Source organism: Ursus americanus, chromosome 16 (genome assembly GCF_024610735.1).
Source record: "Ursus americanus isolate L20-20 chromosome 16, mUrsAme1.1.p, whole genome shotgun sequence".
NCBI lineage: Eukaryota > Metazoa > Chordata > Mammalia > Carnivora > Ursidae > Ursus > Ursus americanus.
This window is the reverse complement of record NC_142142.1, coordinates 62,824,139-62,844,881: the sequence shown is the minus strand read 5'-3', so window position 1 is coordinate 62,844,881 and position 20,743 is coordinate 62,824,139. Positions and strand designations below refer to the sequence as shown.

At 41.7% G+C, this 20,743-nt stretch overlaps 2 protein-coding genes across 2 annotated transcripts in view; both read right to left on the bottom strand.

Annotated features, from left to right (window-relative positions):
• The window catches only part of MMP12 (matrix metallopeptidase 12), a 62,381-nt gene extending 56,220 nt beyond the window's left edge, over positions 1 to 6,161 (bottom strand). The window contains exon 1 of the mRNA XM_045797646.2: positions 6,013 to 6,161. The gene's annotated coding sequence lies outside the window, so the exon portion shown is untranslated. The remainder of the gene's footprint in view (positions 1 to 6,012) is intronic.
• A 1,471-nt stretch (positions 6,162 to 7,632) lies between these two features.
• On the bottom strand, positions 7,633 to 18,609 carry MMP13 (matrix metallopeptidase 13). The gene is made up of 10 exons (XM_045797647.2): positions 18,450 to 18,609; positions 18,120 to 18,361; positions 17,329 to 17,477; positions 17,032 to 17,157; positions 14,984 to 15,145; positions 13,494 to 13,611; positions 12,804 to 12,937; positions 11,728 to 11,887; positions 9,851 to 9,954; positions 7,633 to 8,977 (listed from the first exon to the last, which is right to left on the bottom strand). Exons 1-10 carry the CDS (start codon positions 18,564 to 18,566, stop codon positions 8,877 to 8,879), a joined length of 1,413 nt encoding a protein of 470 aa, XP_045653603.2. The 5' UTR covers positions 18,567 to 18,609; the 3' UTR covers positions 7,633 to 8,876.
• Positions 18,610 to 20,743: the final 2,134 nt, after the last annotated feature.

Below are 20,743 nucleotides of genomic sequence, written 5' to 3'. Positions count from 1 at the left end.
CGCTTCTTTGTGTTTTTACTTTTTATTTTACTTTTTCAATTTAAATTTTGTTAGTTGATATACAGTGCAATATTGATTTCTGGAGTAGACCCAGTGATTCGTCATGTACATACAACACCCAGTGCTCATCCCAGCAGGTGCCTCCTTAATGCCCATCCCCCACCCACCTCCCTCCATGAGGCTCAGTTTATTCTCTATCATTAAGAGCCTCTTATTGTTTGTTTCTCTATCTCCTTTTTCCCCTTTCCCATGTGTTCATCTGTTTTCTTTCTTAAGCTCCACATGTGAGTATATCTCCAACTGACTTATTTCACTTAGCATAATATCTTTAGCTCCATCCATGTCATTGCAAATGGCAAGATTTCATTCTTTTTGATGCTGAGTAATATTTCACTATATATATATATATCCCACATGTTCTTCATCCATTCATCTGTTGACGGACATTCGGGCTCTCTCCATTGCTTGTTGCTGCTGCTGTAAACATCAGGGTGCTTGTGTCCCTTTGAATCAGTATCTTTGTGTCTCTGGGTAAATACCCAGTAGCACAATTGCTGGGACATAGGGTAGCTCTATTTTTAACTTTTTGAGGAACCTCCATACTGTTAACAGTGTAAGAGGTTCCCCTTTCTCTGTATCCTCACCAACATTTGTTGTTTCCTGCCTTGTTAATTTTAGCCATTCTGACTGGTGTGAGGGGATACCTCATTGTGGTTTTGATTTGTATTTCCCCGATGAGGAGTGATGTTGAGCATCTTTTCATGTCCGTTGGCCATCGGAATGCCTTCTTTGGAAAAGTGTCTATTCACATCTTCTGCCCATTTAGTAACTAAATTATTTGGTTTTCCGGTATTGAGTTTGGTAAGTTCTTTATAGATTTAGGATACTAACCCTTTATCAGATGGATCATTTGCAAAAACCTTCTCCCATTTGATAGGCTGCCTTTTACTTTTGGTGATTGTTTCTTTTGCTGTGCAGAAGCTTTTTATCTTGATGAGGTCCCAATAGTTCATTTTTGCTTTTTCCCCCCTTGCCTACAGTGACATGTCTAATAAGTTGCTGTGGCTGAGGTCAAAGAGGTTTCTGCCTGTGTTCTCCTCTAGGAATTGTACTGTTCCAGGTCTCACATTTAGGTCTTTCATCCATTTTGAATTTATTTTTCTGTATGGTGTAAGAAAGTGGTCCAGTTTCATTTTTCTGCATGTGGCTGTCCAGTTTTCCCTACACCATTTGTTGAAGAGACTGTCTTTTTTCCATTGGATAGTCTTTCCTGATTTGTCGAAGATTAGTTGACCATAGAGTTGAGGATCCATTTCTGGGCTCTTTATTCCATTCCATTGATCTGTGTGTCTGTGTTTGTGCAAGTACCATGCTGTCTTGATGACTACAGCTTTGTAATATAGCTTGAAATCTGGAATCGTGATGCCTCTGGTTTTGTTTTTCTTTCTTAGAATTGCTTTGGCTATTCAGGGTCTTTTGTGGTTCCATATTAATTTTTGGATTGTTTGTTCTGGCTCTGTGAAAAATGCTGGTGGTATTTTTATAGGATTGCATTAAATGTGTAGATTGCTTTGGTATTATACACATTTTAACAATGTTTGTTCTTCCAATCCATGAGCATGAAATGTTTTTCCCTTTCTTTGTATCCTTTTCAATTTCTTTCATAAGTGTTTTATAGTTTTCAGAGTATAGATCTTTTACTCTTTAGCTATTTATTCCTAGGTATCTTACTATTTGTAGTGAAATTGCAAATGGGATCGATTCCTTGATTTCTTTTTCTGCTACTTCATTACTGTGTATAGAAATGCAACAGATTTCTGCACATTAATTTTATATCCTGCAATTTTGCCGAATTCATGTATGAGTTCCAGCAATTTTTGGTGGAGTCTTTCAGGTTTTCTACGTAGAGTATCATGTCATCTGCAAATAGTGAACGTTTGACTTCTTCCTTGCCGGTTTGGATGCCTTTTCTTTCTTTTTGTTGTCTGACTGCTGAGGCTAAGACTTCTACCACTATGTTAAATACTAATGGTGAGAGTGGACATAACTCTCTTGTTCCTGACCATAGGGGAAAGGCTCTCAGTTTTTCTGCATTAAGGATGATGTTAGCTGTGGGTCTTTTAGCATATGGACTCTATGATGTTGAGGTATGTTCCTTCTATCTCTACTTTGCAGAGGATTTTGATCAGGAAAGGCTGCTGTATTTTGTCAAATGCTTTTTTTCTATATCTATTGAGAGGATCATATGATTCTTACCCTTTCTTTTATTAATATGGTGTATCACGTTGATTGATTTGTGAATATTGAACCATCCCTGCAGCCTAGGAATAAATCCCACTTGATCATGTTAGTCGTGGTGAATAATTCTTTTAATGTACTGTTGAATTCGATTTGCTAGTATTTTGTTGAGAATTTTTGCATCCACTTTCATCAGGGATATTAGCTTGTAATTCTCTTTTTTAGTGGGTCTTTTACTGGTTTTGGAATCAAGGTAATGCTGGCTACATAGAATGGGTTTGGAGGTTTTCCTTCCATTTCTATTTTTTGGAACAGTTTGAGAAGAATAGGTATTAACTCTTCTTTAAACGTCTGGTAGAATTCCTCAGAGAAGCCATCTGGCCCAGGACTTTTATTTTTTGGGAGATTTTTGATTATTGATTCAGTTTCTTTGCTGGTTATGGGTTTGTTCAAATTTTCTATTTCTTCCTGTTTCAGTTTTGGACGTTTGTAAGTTTCTAGGAATTTGTCCATTTCTTCCTGGTTGCCCAGTGTGTTGGCATATAATTTTTCATAGTATTCTCTTATAATTGTTTGTATTTCTGGGGTGTTTGTGATCTCTCCTCTCTCATTCATGATTTTATCTATTTGGATCTTTTCTCTTTTTGATAAGTCTGGCTAAGGGTTTATCAATTTTATTAATTCTTTTGAAGAACCAGCTCTTAGTTTTGTTAACCCATTCTACTGTTTTCTTTTTGTTTGTGTATCATTTATTTCTGCTCTAGTCTTTATTCTTTCTCTTCTTCCACTGGCTTTAGACTTTATTTGTTGTTCTTTTTCTAGCTCCTTTAGTGTAAGTTTAGGTTGGGTATTTGAGACTTTTCTTGCTTCTTGAGATAGGCCTGTATTGCTACATACTTCCCTCTTTAGACTGCCTTTGCTGTATCCCAAAGGTTTTGGGCTGTCATGCTTTCATTTTCATTTGCTTCCCCATGTATTTCTTTAAATTCTTCTTTAATTTCCTAGTCAAGCCATTCACTCTTTAGTAGGATGCTCTTTAACATCCATGTGCTTGTGGTCTTTCCAAATTTTTTCTTGTGGTTGACTTCAAGTTTCATAGCACTGTGGTCTGAAAATATGCATGGTATGATCTCAGTCTTTTTGTACTTGTTAAGGCCTGATTTGTGACCCAGTATGTGATCTTTTCTGGAGAATGTTCCATGTGCACTCGAGAAGAATGTGTATTCTGCTGTTTTAGGATGAAATGCTCTGACTATATCTGTGGAGTCTGTCTGGTCCAGTGTGCCATTCAAAGCCATTGTTTCCTTGTTGATTTTCTGCTTAGATGATTTGTCCATTGCTGTGAGTGGGGTGCTAAAGTCCCCTACTATTACTATTATCAATGAGTTTCTTTATGTTTGTTATTAATTGATGTATATTTTGGGTGCTCCCAAGTTGGGGGCATAAATATTTACAATTATTACATCTTCTTGATGGGTAAGCTCCTTAATTATAATGCCCTTCTTCATTTTTTGTTACAGTCTTTGTTTTAAAATCTAGTTTGTCTGATATAGATATGACAACTCAGCTTTCTTTTGACATTCATTAGCATGATAGATGGTTCTCCATCCCCTTACTTTCAATCTGCAGGTGTCTTTCAGTCTCAAATGAGTCTCTTGTAGGCAGCATGTAGATGGGATCTTATTTTTTATTCATTCTGATATTCTATGTCTCTTCATTGGTGCATTTACATTCAGGGTGATTAGACATGAATTTAATGCCACTGTGTTCCCTGTAGAGTTGGTATTTCCGGTGATGTTTCCTCGTCTGTTCTAGTCTTTGTTGCTTTTGGTCTTTTTTTTCTCCACTCAAAGAGTCCTCCTTAAAATCTCTAGCAGGGCTGGTTTAGTGTTCACAAATTCCTTTATTTTTTATCTGGGAAACTCTTCATCTCTCCTTCAATGCATTTTCTCTTATCCTCTTCTGAATGAGAACGTTGCCAGATAGAGAATTCTTGGCTGCATATTTTTCCCATTCAGCACATTGACTATTTCCTTTCACTTCTTTCTGGCCTGCCAAGTCTCTGTGGACGGATCCACTGTGAATCTGATCTGTCTTCCCTTGTAGGTTAAGGACTTGTTTTCCCTTGCTGCTCTCAGGATTTTTTGTCTATGTATTTTGTGAATTTGACTATGATCTGCCTTGGCAATGGTTGGCTTCTGTTAAATTCAGTGGGAGTTCTCTGTGCTTCTTGGAATTTGATATCTGTGTCCTTCCCCAGATTAGGGAAGTTTTCAGCTATAATTTGCTCCAGTAACCTTCTTCCCCTTTTTTTCTCTTCATCTTCTAGGACTCCTATGATATGAATGTTATCACATTTAAGTAAGTTGCTGAGTTCCCTCAGTCTACCTTTGAGGTCCATTACCTTTCTTACCCTTTTCTTTTCAGCTCCATTATTTTCCATAATTTTATCTTTTGTATCATGATTCACTCCTCCACTTTATCTGCCCTCATTTTTATGATCTCCACTTGAGATTGTGTTTCAGTTACAGCATTTTTAATTTTGGCCTGACTAGATTTTAGTTCTTTTGCTTCTACAGTAAGGGATTCTCTGCTGTCTTCTATGGTTTTTTTTCCAATTCCAGCTAGTATCCTTATAACCATTGTTTTAAATTCTAGTTCAGACATCTTACTTTTATCTGTGTTGGTTAAATCCTTGCCCATGAGTTCTACCTTGTGTTCTTTCTTTTGGGTGAATTCCTCTGTCTCGTCATTTTGTCCAGAAAAGAAATGAATAAAGAGAAAAAAGAACAACAACAACAAAAACACACAGCAGAAAATAAAGAAGAAGAAAATTAACAAGAAAAACAAAAACAAGAAAAACTAGATCCTGGGTATGTTTTAGTCAGCTTGTTAAAAGAATCTAGATCCCAAAATAAATAAAATAAAACAAAATATTAAAAATATACATAAAAGTGTTTATGTAAAAATGAAAATTACATAAATAAAAAAATTAAAGGATTTGGAAAATATAAGGAAATAAATGAAAAAATAATAAAGGAAATAATGAGTATAAGTAAAAGGAAGGTCGATCGTCTTTCCTCTAGAGCTGAAGCTCTGCAGGCCTGCGGATCAGAGAACTTGGTGCTGGTCTGGGGGACAGGCCCGCTGTGAGGACCCACAGCCCGGTTTCAGGGCAGGCGGCTGGGTGCGCGGCACCCGCCCTCCGCTGGGGGCGCTGTTCTGTTCCCCGGAGGCTTCCAGCCCTGACCGAGGGACGAATATGGCGGCGCCCGGCCCTGCAGCCGCAGAGCTGAAAATCCCTGCCCCCTACTCTTCAACGAGCCCTCACAGAAATCGCCCTGTCTCCCTGGTTTCCGCCTGAACCCCGCCTCCCCCTGCCCCTGTCCCAGGCTTTCTCTCCGCGGTGCCTGACGGAGCTTCAGACTCCAAGTTTCAGGGATGCCGGGGGCGCAGGCGCTGCTCCTCCGGGAGCGTCCCCTCTGCTGCCCCCGGCCCGAGAGGGCAGCCGCAGGATCCTGGCCGCTCGCAGTTTCCAGCAGACAGCCGGCCGCTGCACTCGCTGCCCCGGGGGCTCCGGCTCCCGTGCCTGGTGCCCCGTGCTCGTCCTGAGACCCGGGCTGCCCAGAGCACCTGTCCCTGCTGGGGCCGCCCCCGCGGGGCCACCGGAGCACCTTGAGCCGGGGACGTCCCCTGGTGGCCTGGTGAGCAGGCGCCCCGCCCGCCCCCGCAGCCACAGCCCGTCTCCCGCAAGCGAGCCGCCGCAGCTCCCACCTTCCAGGAGGCCGGCGCTCTTCTGCGTGCGGACTTGCCGGAGGCGCTCTCGGGACTCGCATGGGCTCCGCAGGTGCTCAGAGTAAGCGGCTAACGCCCGAGCACCGGACGCGCTCAGGGCCCTACGCCCCCACCGTCTAACACCTCCCGCAGAGCCGCTTCCGGGAGCGCTTCCGGGGGACGGAGCGGCCCGGGGCCTCCTAAACGGACTTCAGGTCCCTGGGCAGCGCGCCTCCGCCGCAGGTCTGCGCCGGCGCAGAAGGCGCGTCTCCAGCGATTCCCAGCCGCCGCCGGTCAGAGGAACCCACCCGAGGAAGCGGCCCTTCCTGCGCGCAGAGGCCCCCGAGCGCCGAGTCCGCTGCATGGCCTTGGCTCGGGGCACGGGGGCCTCGGACCATGCCCGGCAGCCCACTGGGCCCCAGGCCCAGAGGGGCCCCCAAGCGCTCTTCCAGACACAGGCGCCCACCTCCTTTCAGAGTAACGGTGAAAATGCATCCAGGGGCTCAAAAAAGCTCCTGTTCCCATGCACCGGCTCAACCGTCAAGAGGAGATAGTCACATGCCAGTCCTTCCGCCGCCCCCTCCACACAGTAGGTAAAATCCCTCTTACTGGAGGGTCTCGGAGTACCGCGCTCTTTTCTTTATGGCATTTATCATGGTTGTATTTCATACTTATTTGATTGATACCCATCTCCCCAGCCAGACTTTGAGCTCCAAGAAAGTAATAAGAAAGTTGCCCTTCGTTGTATCCACAGCATCTACTTAAGTTCCTGACACAGCATAGGTGCTCAATTACTATTTACTGCATGGATGGATGGACGGACATTTCTACTCCAATAGAAAATCCTATGACACAGTCCGGGAAGATGAACAGTGTGGAGACTGACTTTGAGGGGTGCCCTGGGAGGAGACAATCAGCAGCCCTCCTTGCACCTGCAGCAACTGGTCATTCTCCCCTCAAAATCACTTAACTTACTAAATTAATTAATTATTTTTGCCTCCAATGCAGGATATAAGTTCTTTGGGAGTAGAGAGCAAGTTTTTCTAGTTCATCTCAACATCCTAGCTGCCTGACCTTTAACAGACACTTACTAAATGTCTGGGGACGGAGAGCGTTTAAGAAAACAGAAGGGAACTAGCCTTAAGCTCAGTGGAGCCTGAGGTTTGCAGAGAGCGTTTGCCTTCCTCATGAGAGTTCCCTGGCTCCCCGTATTTCCAAACTTCACCAACTTACAATAGTCTAATTTAAACCTCAAGAGAGTCAGGTCCTCAGAGCTTCAAGGTACGCATGAGAACTCAATCTTCTTTGCTCCCGATCTAGTGCTCTTCCCACTTCATTTCCAAATACTGCTCCCAGGGGGAGAGTCTGAGAACTGTGAGCTCGGTCTGGGGAGGTTGGCCCATCCTCACCAGGCTGACCAAACCCTGTCAGAGCTCCTGGTAACATGGCCTGGGACAGTTACTGCTAAATTCTGAATTTAGTCCTTCTACAAACAAAAGAGTGAGTGAGTTATATTCACCAAGAAATACTGGCAAGAAAAAGGAATCATTTAAATGGACCCTCTTTGTGGGAGGAAAGCCTAAAATTCCACGGAAAGACAAAATATACTATATAAGAATGTCTGTTGAAAATACTTTTTTATTATAAACAGTATAAACGCTTCCTGACACATCTTGCAAATATAATACACTTTTCTTTGCCTGAATTTCTGTGAACAAGAGGTCCCAGCACGTCCGAGATCGCCTGTGGCCATTCCCCCATCCAGTGAGCGCCTGTACTGGACAGGGCAAGCCTCACGGGGGTGAGAGAAGAACAAGGAGAGGGAGAAGCCCATTTCCACATCCTCAAGAGGACTGCAGTCCAGCAGGGTATTTTCTTTATTTTGAATGTCTCTGTTTTAGCATGCTTCCAATTTATACGATATATTTTTTATTTTCAGAAAAGAGCCTGTCTATCCACGGTGAACTGGACAATTAAAGCAATTATCTAGGTGAGACAGGCTAGAATACTACCTTTCGTCTTAAAGAATCAGATGATTTATGAAAGAATGATGCTGTGGCCTTAGATCGCTGTGATAGCCATTTTAATTCTTTGATATTTTTGGAAGACCTGAAATGTTTGAGTACAAAGAGAGACAGGCTCTCTTTATCTTCTAGAACATGCAAAAAAAAAAAAAAAAAAAGTCTTCTTTGAGAGTAGGCCTGGAATCACGGTCAACAGTGAGAATTAAACCAAACCCACAGGCCACCTCTACTGTCCTCGGCATTGGGCCCTGTCTCTCATCTGGAGTGACTCTGGTCCTAGTGTCAGTAGGAAGCGGGGCACGTACATTCAAATATTCTCAGTGCAAAACCAAAATCACTTCTTTGGAAAGTTGTCCACAATATCTTTATTACAGATATTTCCCTTTGGTGTCTGTTTGTTGGTGGTACCATATGCTCCCCACAAATCCCATTCTCATACTATTTTATACTTTTTAATAAAGATGATTCATTAATTACATAACTGTGACTGGCTTCTATGCCTTTGCAAAGTTTCCTTATAAATATATTTAAACATTATGCTAACTGTCTTTGACACACCATATGTCCCATTTCTGTTGTGGGAAACACTGTCGTCTGCTGCTTCTGTGGAGCGTGCAAGAATTAGGTGATCCTTACAGCCTCTGAATTCCATTACTTTAAAATTCGCTGTGGTTCCAGCCACATATCACTGTCCATATACCATCTATTCAAAGATAAGTTACCGAAGCTCGTTCACAGAACTAAGCTTCCCCCTGACATCCCCGTGCCCCACACCCAGTATCGCTGGAAGTATTATCTCAAATGCTCTCCAGGATTTAAATAACAGCACTGAAAAGACACTTAACACCACAAGAGGGAATTTGCTGGCATAACACGCACAATGCGCTTACTCCAGATGCTGTACTCAAACTGAATGGGCCCGTTGAAGAAATAGATATAGCCTGTGAGGGAAAGACCAAAAAGAAAGTTTCAGAGTCAAAAACAGGAGGCGTTTACGCCAGCTCACATTAAGAGTACAACGTGTTACATCCCACTGTTTCTTAACACGCCAACATTTGTGTTTAAAACCCTACTAATGCTTCAGTGTATTGCTTATAGTTTAAGGGTAGAAAAAAAGTACAAGTTTCCCAGGTCTCCTGAATTGTCACCTTGAAATAGTGGTCATCTTGCCATGAGTTCCAGGTTTGATGGATCCTGGTTATTTAAGTTTGGGAAAATGCCCCTCTTCATAATAAAGCAAAAATAACTATATAGTTATGGTAGTCATTGGTCTTTCTATATAAATGACTCCCCACTCTATTCCTGATTTAAATTATGGCAATAATTTTTGCCTTTTGGTATCATTAAGCATAATTTAAGATAGTGTTAGGGCGCCCGGGTGGCTCAGTCAGTGAAGCATCTGACTCTTGATTCCGGCTCAGGTCGTGATCTCAGGGTCGTGAGATCAAGCCTCTCATACGACTCCATACTCAGCAGGGGGTCTGCTTGAGGTTCTCTCTCTGCCTCTGCCCCCCCACTTTCTCTCCTTCTCACTCTCTCCAATAAATAAATAAATAAAATATTTAAAAAATAATTTAAGATAGTGTTTAAAGTTTGGCATCTTTCATTTGTAGAATTAGCAATCTTTTGAGCAACATTTTCATTTGTTCTAAGTGTTATGTTTTATTTGCTGCCTATGTAACTAATTCCTTAACTGCTATACGTTTCTTAGCAACCCTAAGTCCTGTATAAAACCACTCTCTAAAGGGAAATGACTTTGAGGGGATACAGAAGCCCCCCCACCCTGTTGAGGTCAGTGCGATGGAACCAGTTACCGTTTTTCTCATAGACAGCATCCACTTTATCACCAACCCCCGGGAAGTCCTCTTCTATCAGTCTGGGGTAGTCTTTATCCATGACCTGGTTAGTGTCATCATAGCTACGTAGTAAGAAAAACAAACTCTTAAGTAGGTCGTATTTCTTAGAGATTGTCTCAGAGATGATATAATGGATATCATGACACCTTACAAAATTGACAAGAGTTGTAAAATTTTAAGTCCGTTTAGAACATCCGGTAGATTTTTCAAATCAGGAATCATTATACTGAGTGCATGGTGGATGCTTGCAGGGCATTTGCTGCCTGGTCTAAAGGCCATCTTTGCAAAGATAGTCACAAGCTCATTTCCATCTCACAAACTGCATATCTGTTATAAAAGTGTGTTATTAGGAAAGTGTTCTTAGACCAAAATAAATGCATGTTTGTGCATTGAACAACTATGTACTGACCTCCCATCCCGGGTGAGACAACTTGCTAAGTGTGGTAATGGATGCCAGAATATCTGATGTATAGCTTCTGGACTAAAATGTTATTGGGGCATCTGGTGGTTCTGAAGCTAGGAAGGGGAAGCATAGCTCTCCCCTCCCGTAGCTCCAGTTCCATAGTCCACCTCCCCTGCACACAGGCACACCCTAGCCAACCACACGCATCCTAAAATTAGCCTACAACAACCTCCCATCATGTACAACTGTTCCTGTTACTGATGAGTTTCTTATTCTTGAGCTATGTTCCAACAGATGAAAGACAAGACCAACTGAACTATGGAGAGAGAGGTGGGACACGTCTACATGGCCACCCTAAGCAATGGAAGCCAAGCATCATGACAAGGAGACATCAAGTGCCATGAGGAGACATGAGAAGAGACATGCCTATGAATGGGGCGATCCAAAAGACTTTGAGGTTAAATGGTATTTCCAGTTAACTTTGACTAGAGGGTAGAATTTCAAGAGGGAGAGATGCAGGGAAAGGACTTCAAGCCAAATGCGGGGATAAAAGCACAGTGCATTTGCGATTAGGTAAGTCACACGCCCTCATTGCACCACAGACCTTATATAGGGCATGGGACTGGAACAGCAGTACCAGGGAGAATCTGGCCGTAGTATTTAGACAGTAGTGAATGTCATTGTCAGAAATAAGGAAGTCAAAAAGCAAAGATGACACATATAGGAATGTGTGTGTGTGTGTGTGTGTGTGTGTGTGTGTGTACAGATAAAGCTACTAATTTAAACCTTTCAAGTATGGGATTCCTATGAGATAGTCTCATTCCCAAATATATATATGGCTCTGGGCTCTTAAATGTTGCCAGTGTCAAAGCTGCCTTCATATCAACGTATGTTCTAAATATTCCAACTCCACCTGTCCTTCAAAAAAGGGCTGACTTTAAAAACCGTGGGCTCAGCAGCTTCCTGGCCAACCTCTCTGCTGGTGAGCAGACACTGGGGAAGTGGCGGCCTTCTCTCTCCATCTTCTCCTGCACCTACTCCTGGTCCTCTCAAGCCACTGAAGGTGGGGCTCCATGTAAGTTAGGAGGGGTGACAAGAAAGAGGACTTGGGAGCAAGACCAGTGAGGACGAACATGTGAAAGTAAAGGAGATGGCTTAGCAGGGCTGAGGCACAACAATAGCCGAGAAAGGAAAGAGTGGCTCCAGAGAAGTGAGAGTTGTGTGCGTGGAGTGTTGGCTCAAGCACACTCGAGAAGTCTAAATACCCGCCTGAGGACTTGCCTCCAGGGGCTGACATGGAACAGACATTAATGTGACTGGTTTGCCATTTTAAATAATGCATGAGATAATGGTTTAACCTGGCGAGAGTGGTGTGGGACTGACTCAGCCCGTGCGACACAGGGTGATGGGTCAGTAAACATGGCAGCCGTACCTCCAGACCTGGTTTCCCGAGAAGAAGAGTGTCTTCCCTGTGTCCTCAAAGTGGACGGCTGCACTTATCTTCTTAACCTCTTTTGGAAATCCCAGCTCGGATATTTTTTGGGGATAACCTTCCAGAATGTCATAACCATTAAGAGCCCAAAATTTTCTGCCTAGAATAAGTGAAAGAATGGTTTTATTATCCAAGGGACTCTATTAGGACTCACATTATATAGATATTTACTTTAACAAAGACTCATTTTATACATTTAAAAATCAATTAGTGTCTGTGGTCACCATGTTTATGCGATGCTAATTTCCTAATTATGAATATAATTACCAACCAAATATCATAATTAATTTGGCAATGTATTACCTCTGACTGTTAATCTGGAGCTGAGGAAAAAGTGTATTAAAATTTCCTCATGAATAAGCAGGACAGTGGGAACACTGAATTAGATTGAAAACTCAGATTTTATACCAGATAGAAAGTGACCTTGTTATAGCATTAATTATGATAGTCAAATAACAGAAACAGTGTCAGTAGAGTGCCGTGTAGCCATTATGAATGATGACCGTAAAGACGGAGCAGCAGTTTGGAAGACTGCCCGTAATTTTATGTCAAGGGAACAAGTAAAATATGAAAATGTATATACACTATGAATATAAATATTTGAAAATACATATTACATATGGTGAAGGACTACCAAAAAAGTGAGAATATGAAATAAATTGACTTTTCAGAAGGGGGATTTATGGATAATATTTTTTTCAATGTTTCAAAAGGTACATTGTCAATGTTTTGCTCAGCAAACAATTTTTAAAAGGAAATAAGAAAAAATGGACACAATTGCTATAAAATAAACAGAAAATTTGTAATGATAAGTAATAACGCAGACTTTTTACTTGTCACATTTGGGGACATTTAGTAGAAAGGCTCTGGGTATGCTCTGCTTTCTATTTCATTATGGCTGCCTCTTAGTTTAGGTATTTATTCAGGAGTGTGGTCATCGTGCTGAGACTAGGCAGCACCAAGTTCATCCCTGCCCGCCCTGGACATGTGGGAGGCCTCACTGGGGAAAGGCTTACCTCTGAAGATGAAGATAAGGTCCCGGGAGGGGTGCTCATAGGCAGCATCGATACGGTTGGGAAGTTCCGGCCAAAAGGATTTTGTTAGAAACAGCTCGGCATCAACCTGCTGAGGATGGAGGCGCCAGAAGAATCTAATGCAAAAGCAAAAATACAGCGTTTGCTGTAAATGACTGATGAACAAATGAACAAACAAGCATGTACTGGAACAACGCAGACGTGAAAAATTCGTATCTCAGTTTTCGTTACCGCCAGGTTTAGGTTGTAAACACTCTCTCAAATTCCCGCATATGTAACCAGAAGAAAAGTCGTCCCAGACCAAAAGGAATTCATGTGGATGCTGTAACACTTTCTTGATACGATAACTGATTTCAATACTTGTGTTTTAAATAAATAAATTGGGTTTCTACATTTACTTGGTTATCTTTATAAGAACAAGTACCACCAGCGTTGCAAAGAGAAGCTGTATCATGCCAAGGCTAACCATGGAAAAATAGTGTTCATCCATCAGTCATTTATGTCATCTGCAACATGTAGGGAAAAAAAAACCACACCAGACTACCCAAAAATCTATTATTTTTGCTGTTAGCTTCACCTTTGGAAATGCGACCGGATATTTGGTGATTTGCAGACACAGCTTTTCACAAATGTCCATGACGTGCACATTGTGTAAAATATTATCAAGAGTACCTGTCTTTAAAGATCATTGTTTCTCCTCGGAGGCTGGTAATGGCGTCAAGGGATAAGGAGGGATCACACTTGTCTGGTGTTTTGGGATGTTTAGGGTTGGGGTCTTCATCTCCTGGGCCTGCAGTCATGAAATGAACGGAAGAAGGTTGTGAGGCCGGCCTTCCTGATGCCCCGCCCCTGCTAGTGGAGAGTCGCAGAGTCCCCTCCAGGAGGACAGGAGGTCCTCAGCTTCTACGCCAGGGTCCCAGCACCGTGCCATCCTACTTCCTTCCTCCGGGGTCGCCAAGCTTCTGGGTGGGCCTGCTCCTCCCGCTTCCATCCTCAAGCCCCTTCGAGATTCTTCTCAACTACAGCTTTGGGTTTCTTGAGGTTGGTGATAGAAATGGGTGGGTGGGGAAGGGAGCGAGACTCAAAGGAAAACTTCCCCATGCTTGGCACAAGCTATGGACAGGCTGCTCTTGAGACACACATTTCTCTTGGAGCCACTTCTGGGGGCGAACCGTCCCTGCAGGCATCCTCGCCTCTGCTCTATCTCTCGCCTCTTTTACCAGTGGGCGACGTCTGACGCGGTCGCTTCACCAGTTTCCCCCAGTCCCGCTGCTATGAGCGAGCAGCCAAGCCTTCAGCAGCCCTGATATGCCACGAGTTTGTCCCTTTCCCCCAGCTCAGGTGAGTGCAGAGCAGGCGTCATGCACAGTAACAATTCTGAGCTGCTTCCTCTCCGCCTGGTTCATATTCGTTCTATCATCGAGTCCCTTGGTCTCAGGATTGTAGAAATAGCAAGAAACACAAAGCACTTGCCCACACCTACACTAGCTGCTAGAGTAGACTTCAGTCCAGAGGGGGAAGGATGGGCCAGGTGCCATGGGCAAGGTTTCTGAGCTCGGTGCTCTAGACGTGTTTACACTGATGACTTTAACTCTCTTAATAGCAGGTAATTTTGCTGGTTTGGGGTTAGATTTCATTGTTTTGCAAATATTATTGAAAATTTGGAAGAAAAAAAAAGAAGAGATTCTTAAAATGGTCATCGTAGATATTGATTAAAAGTTACCACAGGCCACTTGAACGGTTTCTACTGTGGCAAACTAACGTGGTTGAAGGAATACCCAAAACTTATAAAAGCTGGTGAAGACCACACTTTCACTGTCAGCCACGGTACTAGAGATACATTATTTAGACTCTTCATTGGCTAAATGGGGAATAAAATATTTTCCTTCCTTATGTCAGAGGTGTTTTGTGGGAATCAAAGTACCTTGCAAGGTATAAATACAAATATGAATCTGCAAAATATTGGAGAATAGAATATTTTCTACTTGAGCAGGTGGTCTGATTCAGAAAGGAAAATTGGCATGTCTTCCCAGGTTTTAATAACAGAACCAGGACAGCAATATTGGTAATGATAAATTCACTGATAATTTTGCAAATAAATGTATACATCTGCAAATAAATGTATACATCTATTGTTTCTAGACTGATAAATTAAGAGTTACCGTAGAGAAACTGGATCCCTTGTACATCATCATCGGGAAGCATAAAGTGGCTTTTGCCAGTGTAGGTGTATATGGGAAACATGAGCGCTCCCGGGTCCTTGGAGTGGTCGAGACCTAAGGAGTGGCCAAACTCATGGGCAGCAACAAGGAACAAGTTGTAGCCTGTAAGAAAACAAAGCAATGATGAAAAGACAGTGACTAGTTAATGGATGGAATGCTATTTTCCTTGCCTGTTTCTCTTTCTTGGCTATTTCACTCTTTTTTTTAAAAAAAATTACTATTCAATATTAAATTGCTTGAAGGAAGATTCAAAATATTGATTTAATCCTTATTAATAATTTAATATTCTCTTTGATGATAGCTGCCTACATAATTAGAATATCAACAGAATGCTCTCAAATAATTAGGAATCAGTGAGGATTTACTGGGAAGACACTAGGAATCCTGACTCGCTCTTTGTTTTCTTGGTTCATGTGAAGAAAGTGGACAATGGAGGCCTTGAAGGAGGAGTCAAGAGAAGTCACATAGGGTGCTACCTATCAGGGCGTGTCTAGAACATTGTCTGAATAAGAGGCATCATGCAAATGGGTGATGACCAAGTATGGAGCATGCACTAAATAAGGTCTCTGGCATTGTACTTGGGAACAAATCCCAACCAAATGATCCTTTCCAGCATATCTCTGGACTCTAAAGTTTAAAGAAAGAGAAACTTTGGAAATGACTGGCCAGCTTTCCTCGATTTTAGAAGACTACCGTGTCACTGTATTTACATTATTTCCTCCAGTCATTCTTTCTAGCAATTTCTGAGCCTCCTAATACTGGTATTTTAAATTGGAAAAAAAAAAAAAGATAAAAGATTGAAAAAAAAAAAAAAACACGTGGAAGCTGGAGTCAGTGGTTTTAATTTGACCTTAAATACTATTTGCTATCAGAGCCTGTGCCTGAAGAAAATGCATAACCCACTTAGTAACTCATGCAGAGCATGAGCAACCAGAGTTCACATAGTCTGAGTAAAAGGCAATTCTTCATTGAAATGACTGGTGAGAGAGCCCATTCTTGGTCTTTAGCTGAAAAATCAATCATGGTTTGTTTGTGAATAGTTTCATTCATTTTGATTAAATATTTCAAATCCAGAATTTATGCAGGAGCCTAAAACTGAGGCTCTATCTTAACAATACTAGATATTAGTCTTCCCTCCTAAAATCGTTCTTACCTGTGTAATATTCAGAACATAAATATGTAAATTCTCACCTTTCCTTCCAAAGATATATTGGGGGCATTGAAGTTGAGGCATTGGTCAGCCAAGGCCCAGTTTTACTCTTTGGAAAAACAATTCTTCTGATTTAAACGAATAATAAAAATTAGGTATCTATGAAGACTACCTCTAACTGTCACAACCAAGGGTCAGTACAGCTCCATACTAAGTCCTAGTTGGAACCATCTCACTTTTCTTCTTAAATTAATATTCCCAATTCTTTTGAGCTTTGGAGATTCATCTACGGACTGAATTCATTCAACACTGAGTTTCATTTTTCTCTCATAATTTTTATCTTGTCTGTCTTATGCTGTTTGGAGTAAGACACCATCTTGATTTGTTGGAATGGTATTTATAAAATCAGTGACATAGACATGTCTGAAAACAAGTAATTCATATAATGGAGAACAGAAAACTGACTGCACTTGTGCCATTAATATTTCTGTCAAGGAAAAAAAAACTATTTCAATTCACATCCAACTCCTCTATGACCTGCCTATCTAGCCCTAATAGTTTTTAGGGATGTATTTGTAATAAACTGTACACGCAGAAAGGTAATCCATAGTAACAACACCTTGATTGACAGTCACTGAACTGTTCACTTTCAATGTTTCAATAGGTTTGTAGAAATGTCACTTGTAGAGACTAATAAGATAAACTTTAAATTTTTTTTGAAAAATATAACCAACTATTGAATATAATTTACAGTATGCTTCTTAACTTCTTATCAATGGGATCACTGTCTAACCTAATCTAGTCATCATGAATCTCAGACCTTTGTAAGAGACATTACCTTTGGAACTACTTGTCCAGGTTTCATCATCATCAAAATGGGCATCCCCTCCATAGTTTGGCCCAGGAGGAAAAGCATGAGCCAGCAGACCAGAGGGTCCATCAAATGGGTAGAAGTCGCCGTGGTCTACACATAAAAAGCAAGAGTTAAGAATCTAAATATATCCAGCACTGCCTGGCACAAATTCTTGGTGAATTCTGTAAAAAAGCAATGAATGACTGAAAGAAGGAATTAAAAAGTGGAGACAATTAGGGAGCAGAATGTAAAAATGTCTCAAAAATGATTCTGCATCATTACCTTTAGTTCCAAATGAGATCATGATGTCAGCTGTGCCCTCGTGAAGTCTGGTAAAATTCAGAGGTGTCACATCTGACCAAACTTTGAAGGCTTTTCTGAACGCCTTTTCAACTTCAGAATGAGTCAGATCAGGGGTATAATTCACAATCCTATTAAACAGAGGAAGTTTCAATTATATTTTGGAAGGAGAAAGCTATTTGAGAATATGTTTTCTTGGAATACTGCTTTTCAACTCAGAATGCACTGGCTTCTCTAAAAGTTCTACTAGAGGTCCGTTGCTTCAAAGAACTTCTTAACTATGATGCCATACAAAGAGAACAAGATGAACTCAGACATTTGAGTATCTCCAAATATCTGACCATGTGGAATCTTACATTTAAAGTATTCAGATATTTATGAAATTTATATTGTATGATACAGGTATGGACTTGTATTGCGATGATCTAAATAGACAAAATAGCTTTGTCAAGTTCCTAGAGAGCGTAGGACTCTCCATTTTTGAGCACTCTTAATAAATATGCCTCATTTGCAAATTTTATTTCTTTCCTAAAAAAATACTTTGCGATTTCCAATGAAAAATAATGCTAGGTTAATGTAACAATAATAGGTGTCATGAGATAGTCTCACCAATAGTATTAAAGTTGGTACTGGAATTATTTAACTTCTAGTTAAATATTTAAAGCCTACCTAAAGAAAATGGGACCCAACATGTTCTGCCATCTATAGTGTGTGCTGAAAATTAGGCATTTAGTACTATTCAAAAAATTAACAAATAGTAAAGAAAGATTTACCTGTAGGTCAGATTCGTCTTGGACCACTTGAGAGTTCGGGGGAAAACATTGTACTCGCCCACATCGGGGACCCCACATCTTGGTTTCTTCATGATGTCCAAGGTGTTATCATCAAGTTTGCCGGTGACCTCTAAGCCAAAGAAGGACTGCATCTCTCGGAGCCTGTCAACCGCGGAGCTTGCTGCAGACTTCTTCAGGATTCCAGCGGGATTCAGGGGATAGTAGTAGGATCTCAAGTAGCGCTGGAAAAGACACCAGAATGGCCTGCTTTTAAAAGAGAAGGGCACTTGTGAGATGCAACACCCCGTTGGGATTGGCAAGTTACTCTACCTCGGCAAGCTGGAAGTCTTCCTCAGACAGATCGTCCTCGCCATCGCTGGGAAGGGGCAGGGACCAACACGGGGTCCAGCTCAAGAAGAGGAAGGCGGCCAGGACGCCTGGGAACATCGTGGTGGTTGTGCCTGGAGCCTCTGCCTTCCCCCAGGCAGGCACCTTTACTTTTATAGACCTGCAGTGGTGACTCATCATTTATGGACAAGTTCCCGCTTCCTAGTCTGTTGAAGGTAAACATGCTTACATGGCGACTTTTTTCTTCTTCCAAGAAGTGTGGTTTGTGGTAGGATTTGAGGGAAATATAAAATGAGGGCATCTCTCATTTCAGCAGGGTCTCAAAAACCATCTGGCAAAATAAACAACCTCAGCATATTTATGGATACTGTGGGAAGAAGCATAGAGTAGTAAAATTTTCACTTTACGGGGCAAAAATGTCTTTCCCTCTGTAGGAAAGCAGCTACTTTTACTTTTTTCAGATAAGAGTATCAAGATGATGCCCTTAGCTCATAGAGAGACACTTAGTCCTACTTCTAGAAGGTCTATAACCTAGTGACTTCTAAACACCATTTTCCCTAGGGGCGCCTGGGTGGCACAGCGGTTAAGCGTCTGCCTTCGGCTCAGGGCGTGATCCCGGCGTTATGGGATCGAGCCCCACATCAGGCTCCTCTGCTAGGAGCCTGCTTCTTCCTCTCCCACTCCCCCTGCTTGTGTTCCCTCTCTCGCTGGCTGCCTCTATCTCTGTCAAATAAATAAATAAAAATCTTTAAATAAAAATAAATAAACACCATTTTCCCTAGAGCAATTCCAGAGGGAGACATCATGTGTGCCTGAGGGACCCCAGCTTGGAGGCTCGGAAGGACTAGGGCACATCCACAGGACTGAATGCTGCAGTTGAAATGTAAGGCACTGGTGTGACTCTCAATGAACCTGGAACCCTGCATGAATTCCCCACAGGTCCGGGAAGAGGTAGAAGACTACATGGGAATACAACATACTGGCTAACCTATACTGAAGCATTACTACCTGCTAGGCTTAAAAAGCGTGATCTCATTTAATCCATACAACAGCCTTAGAAGTAAATACTACTGGAAGTCTTGTTTTCACTTTAAGTATGAATAATCTGAGACAGGGTCATAAAGTTAATAAATGGTACTGTCAGCATTTGAATCCAAGCCAGTAGACTCAAGACTTCATGTTTTTAAACACCATCCGGTAGGGCTTCTACCCCATTAATTCTCAGAAATCTTCTAAAAAATGGAGCTGCTTTGTTCCCACACCTCTGGGAGTACCCAGGAAAACTAGGGTTCTAGGCAAGCTCATGGCCAATTTCAAGTTTCTTAATTTTGATTTTTAGGTTTAAGTAGTAGAAGAACCTGAGGTCCAAAATCTCAGGAAAATCGTCCCAGAGGGGCCTTCAGAACGTCCCACATTTAGTACCATGATGTCAGGATGCCATCTTTGGTCCCCCATAGAGGTAAATGGATAGAAAATACGAGTCATGATCTTCAGATAGAATGACTGAAAATGTAAGGTAATTTGGTGATTAGGAGTCAGAGAGCAGCTCGGGTCCAGAACACGTGAAGACAAAGAGAAGGAGCGCGAGTCCCGATGAGGGTGGGCGGGGCAGGGGTACCCACACGTGAGGGGTGTGCTGTCATCTGCACTGGCCACACCTCAGACGTAACCAGAAAAGCCTACGAAATGTTAGCAATCAGTTCAGGGCAACTTATTATGCTTTTTCCAAAGCAGAGCCAAATAGATCCTTATAAAAAATATTTCCAGTGAGGTCAAGATTAGATTTAGGCTCAACCAGCAATGCAAAACTCTTATTTGTTTTAAGCCTCTTCCATGAACAGCAGTTAATTTTAGATTGAGTGATAATAATCACAAAGTTTCATTCATCTACTGAGCTTATAGGAAATTAGTTCATTCGAAATCATTTGTTTTTACCAACACAATTTCATCATCTTGTAAGGTCTCGTTAGATTTTAAAAAAGAAGTCCTGAAAAAGTTTAGAAACAGATGACATTGTTTGGAAGTGGGAGAGATGAATCGAATAGTCGACTGCACTTGTAGGCTCTCACATATTTGCAGATGGTACCACTTTAAGGTAGAATTTTTTTTTAAAGCCACTTTAGTTATTAAGTCAATGACTATCGATCAGGCATCAACTATGCAGGATACCGTGCTGGTCACTATGGAGATAGAATGAAGGATGAAAGCCTGTTTCCTAGGATGATTACAATATTATCTCCCCACAAAGACACATTTTCAATGAGAAATGAAAACGA

Coding starts and splice junctions, on each gene's coding strand:
- MMP13 (XM_045797647.2), bottom strand. CDS start 18,566: ATGTTCCCAGGCGTCCTGGCCGCCTTCCTCTTCTTGAGCTGGACCCCG. Junction 13,612..14,983: donor AGGGATCCAGTTTCTCTACG/GTAACTCTTAAT, acceptor TCATGACTGCAG/GCCCAGGAGATGAAGACCCC. Junction 8,978..9,850: donor TGCTGTCTATGAGAAAAACG/GTAACTGGTTCC, acceptor TTTCCCTCACAG/GCTATATCTATTTCTTCAAC.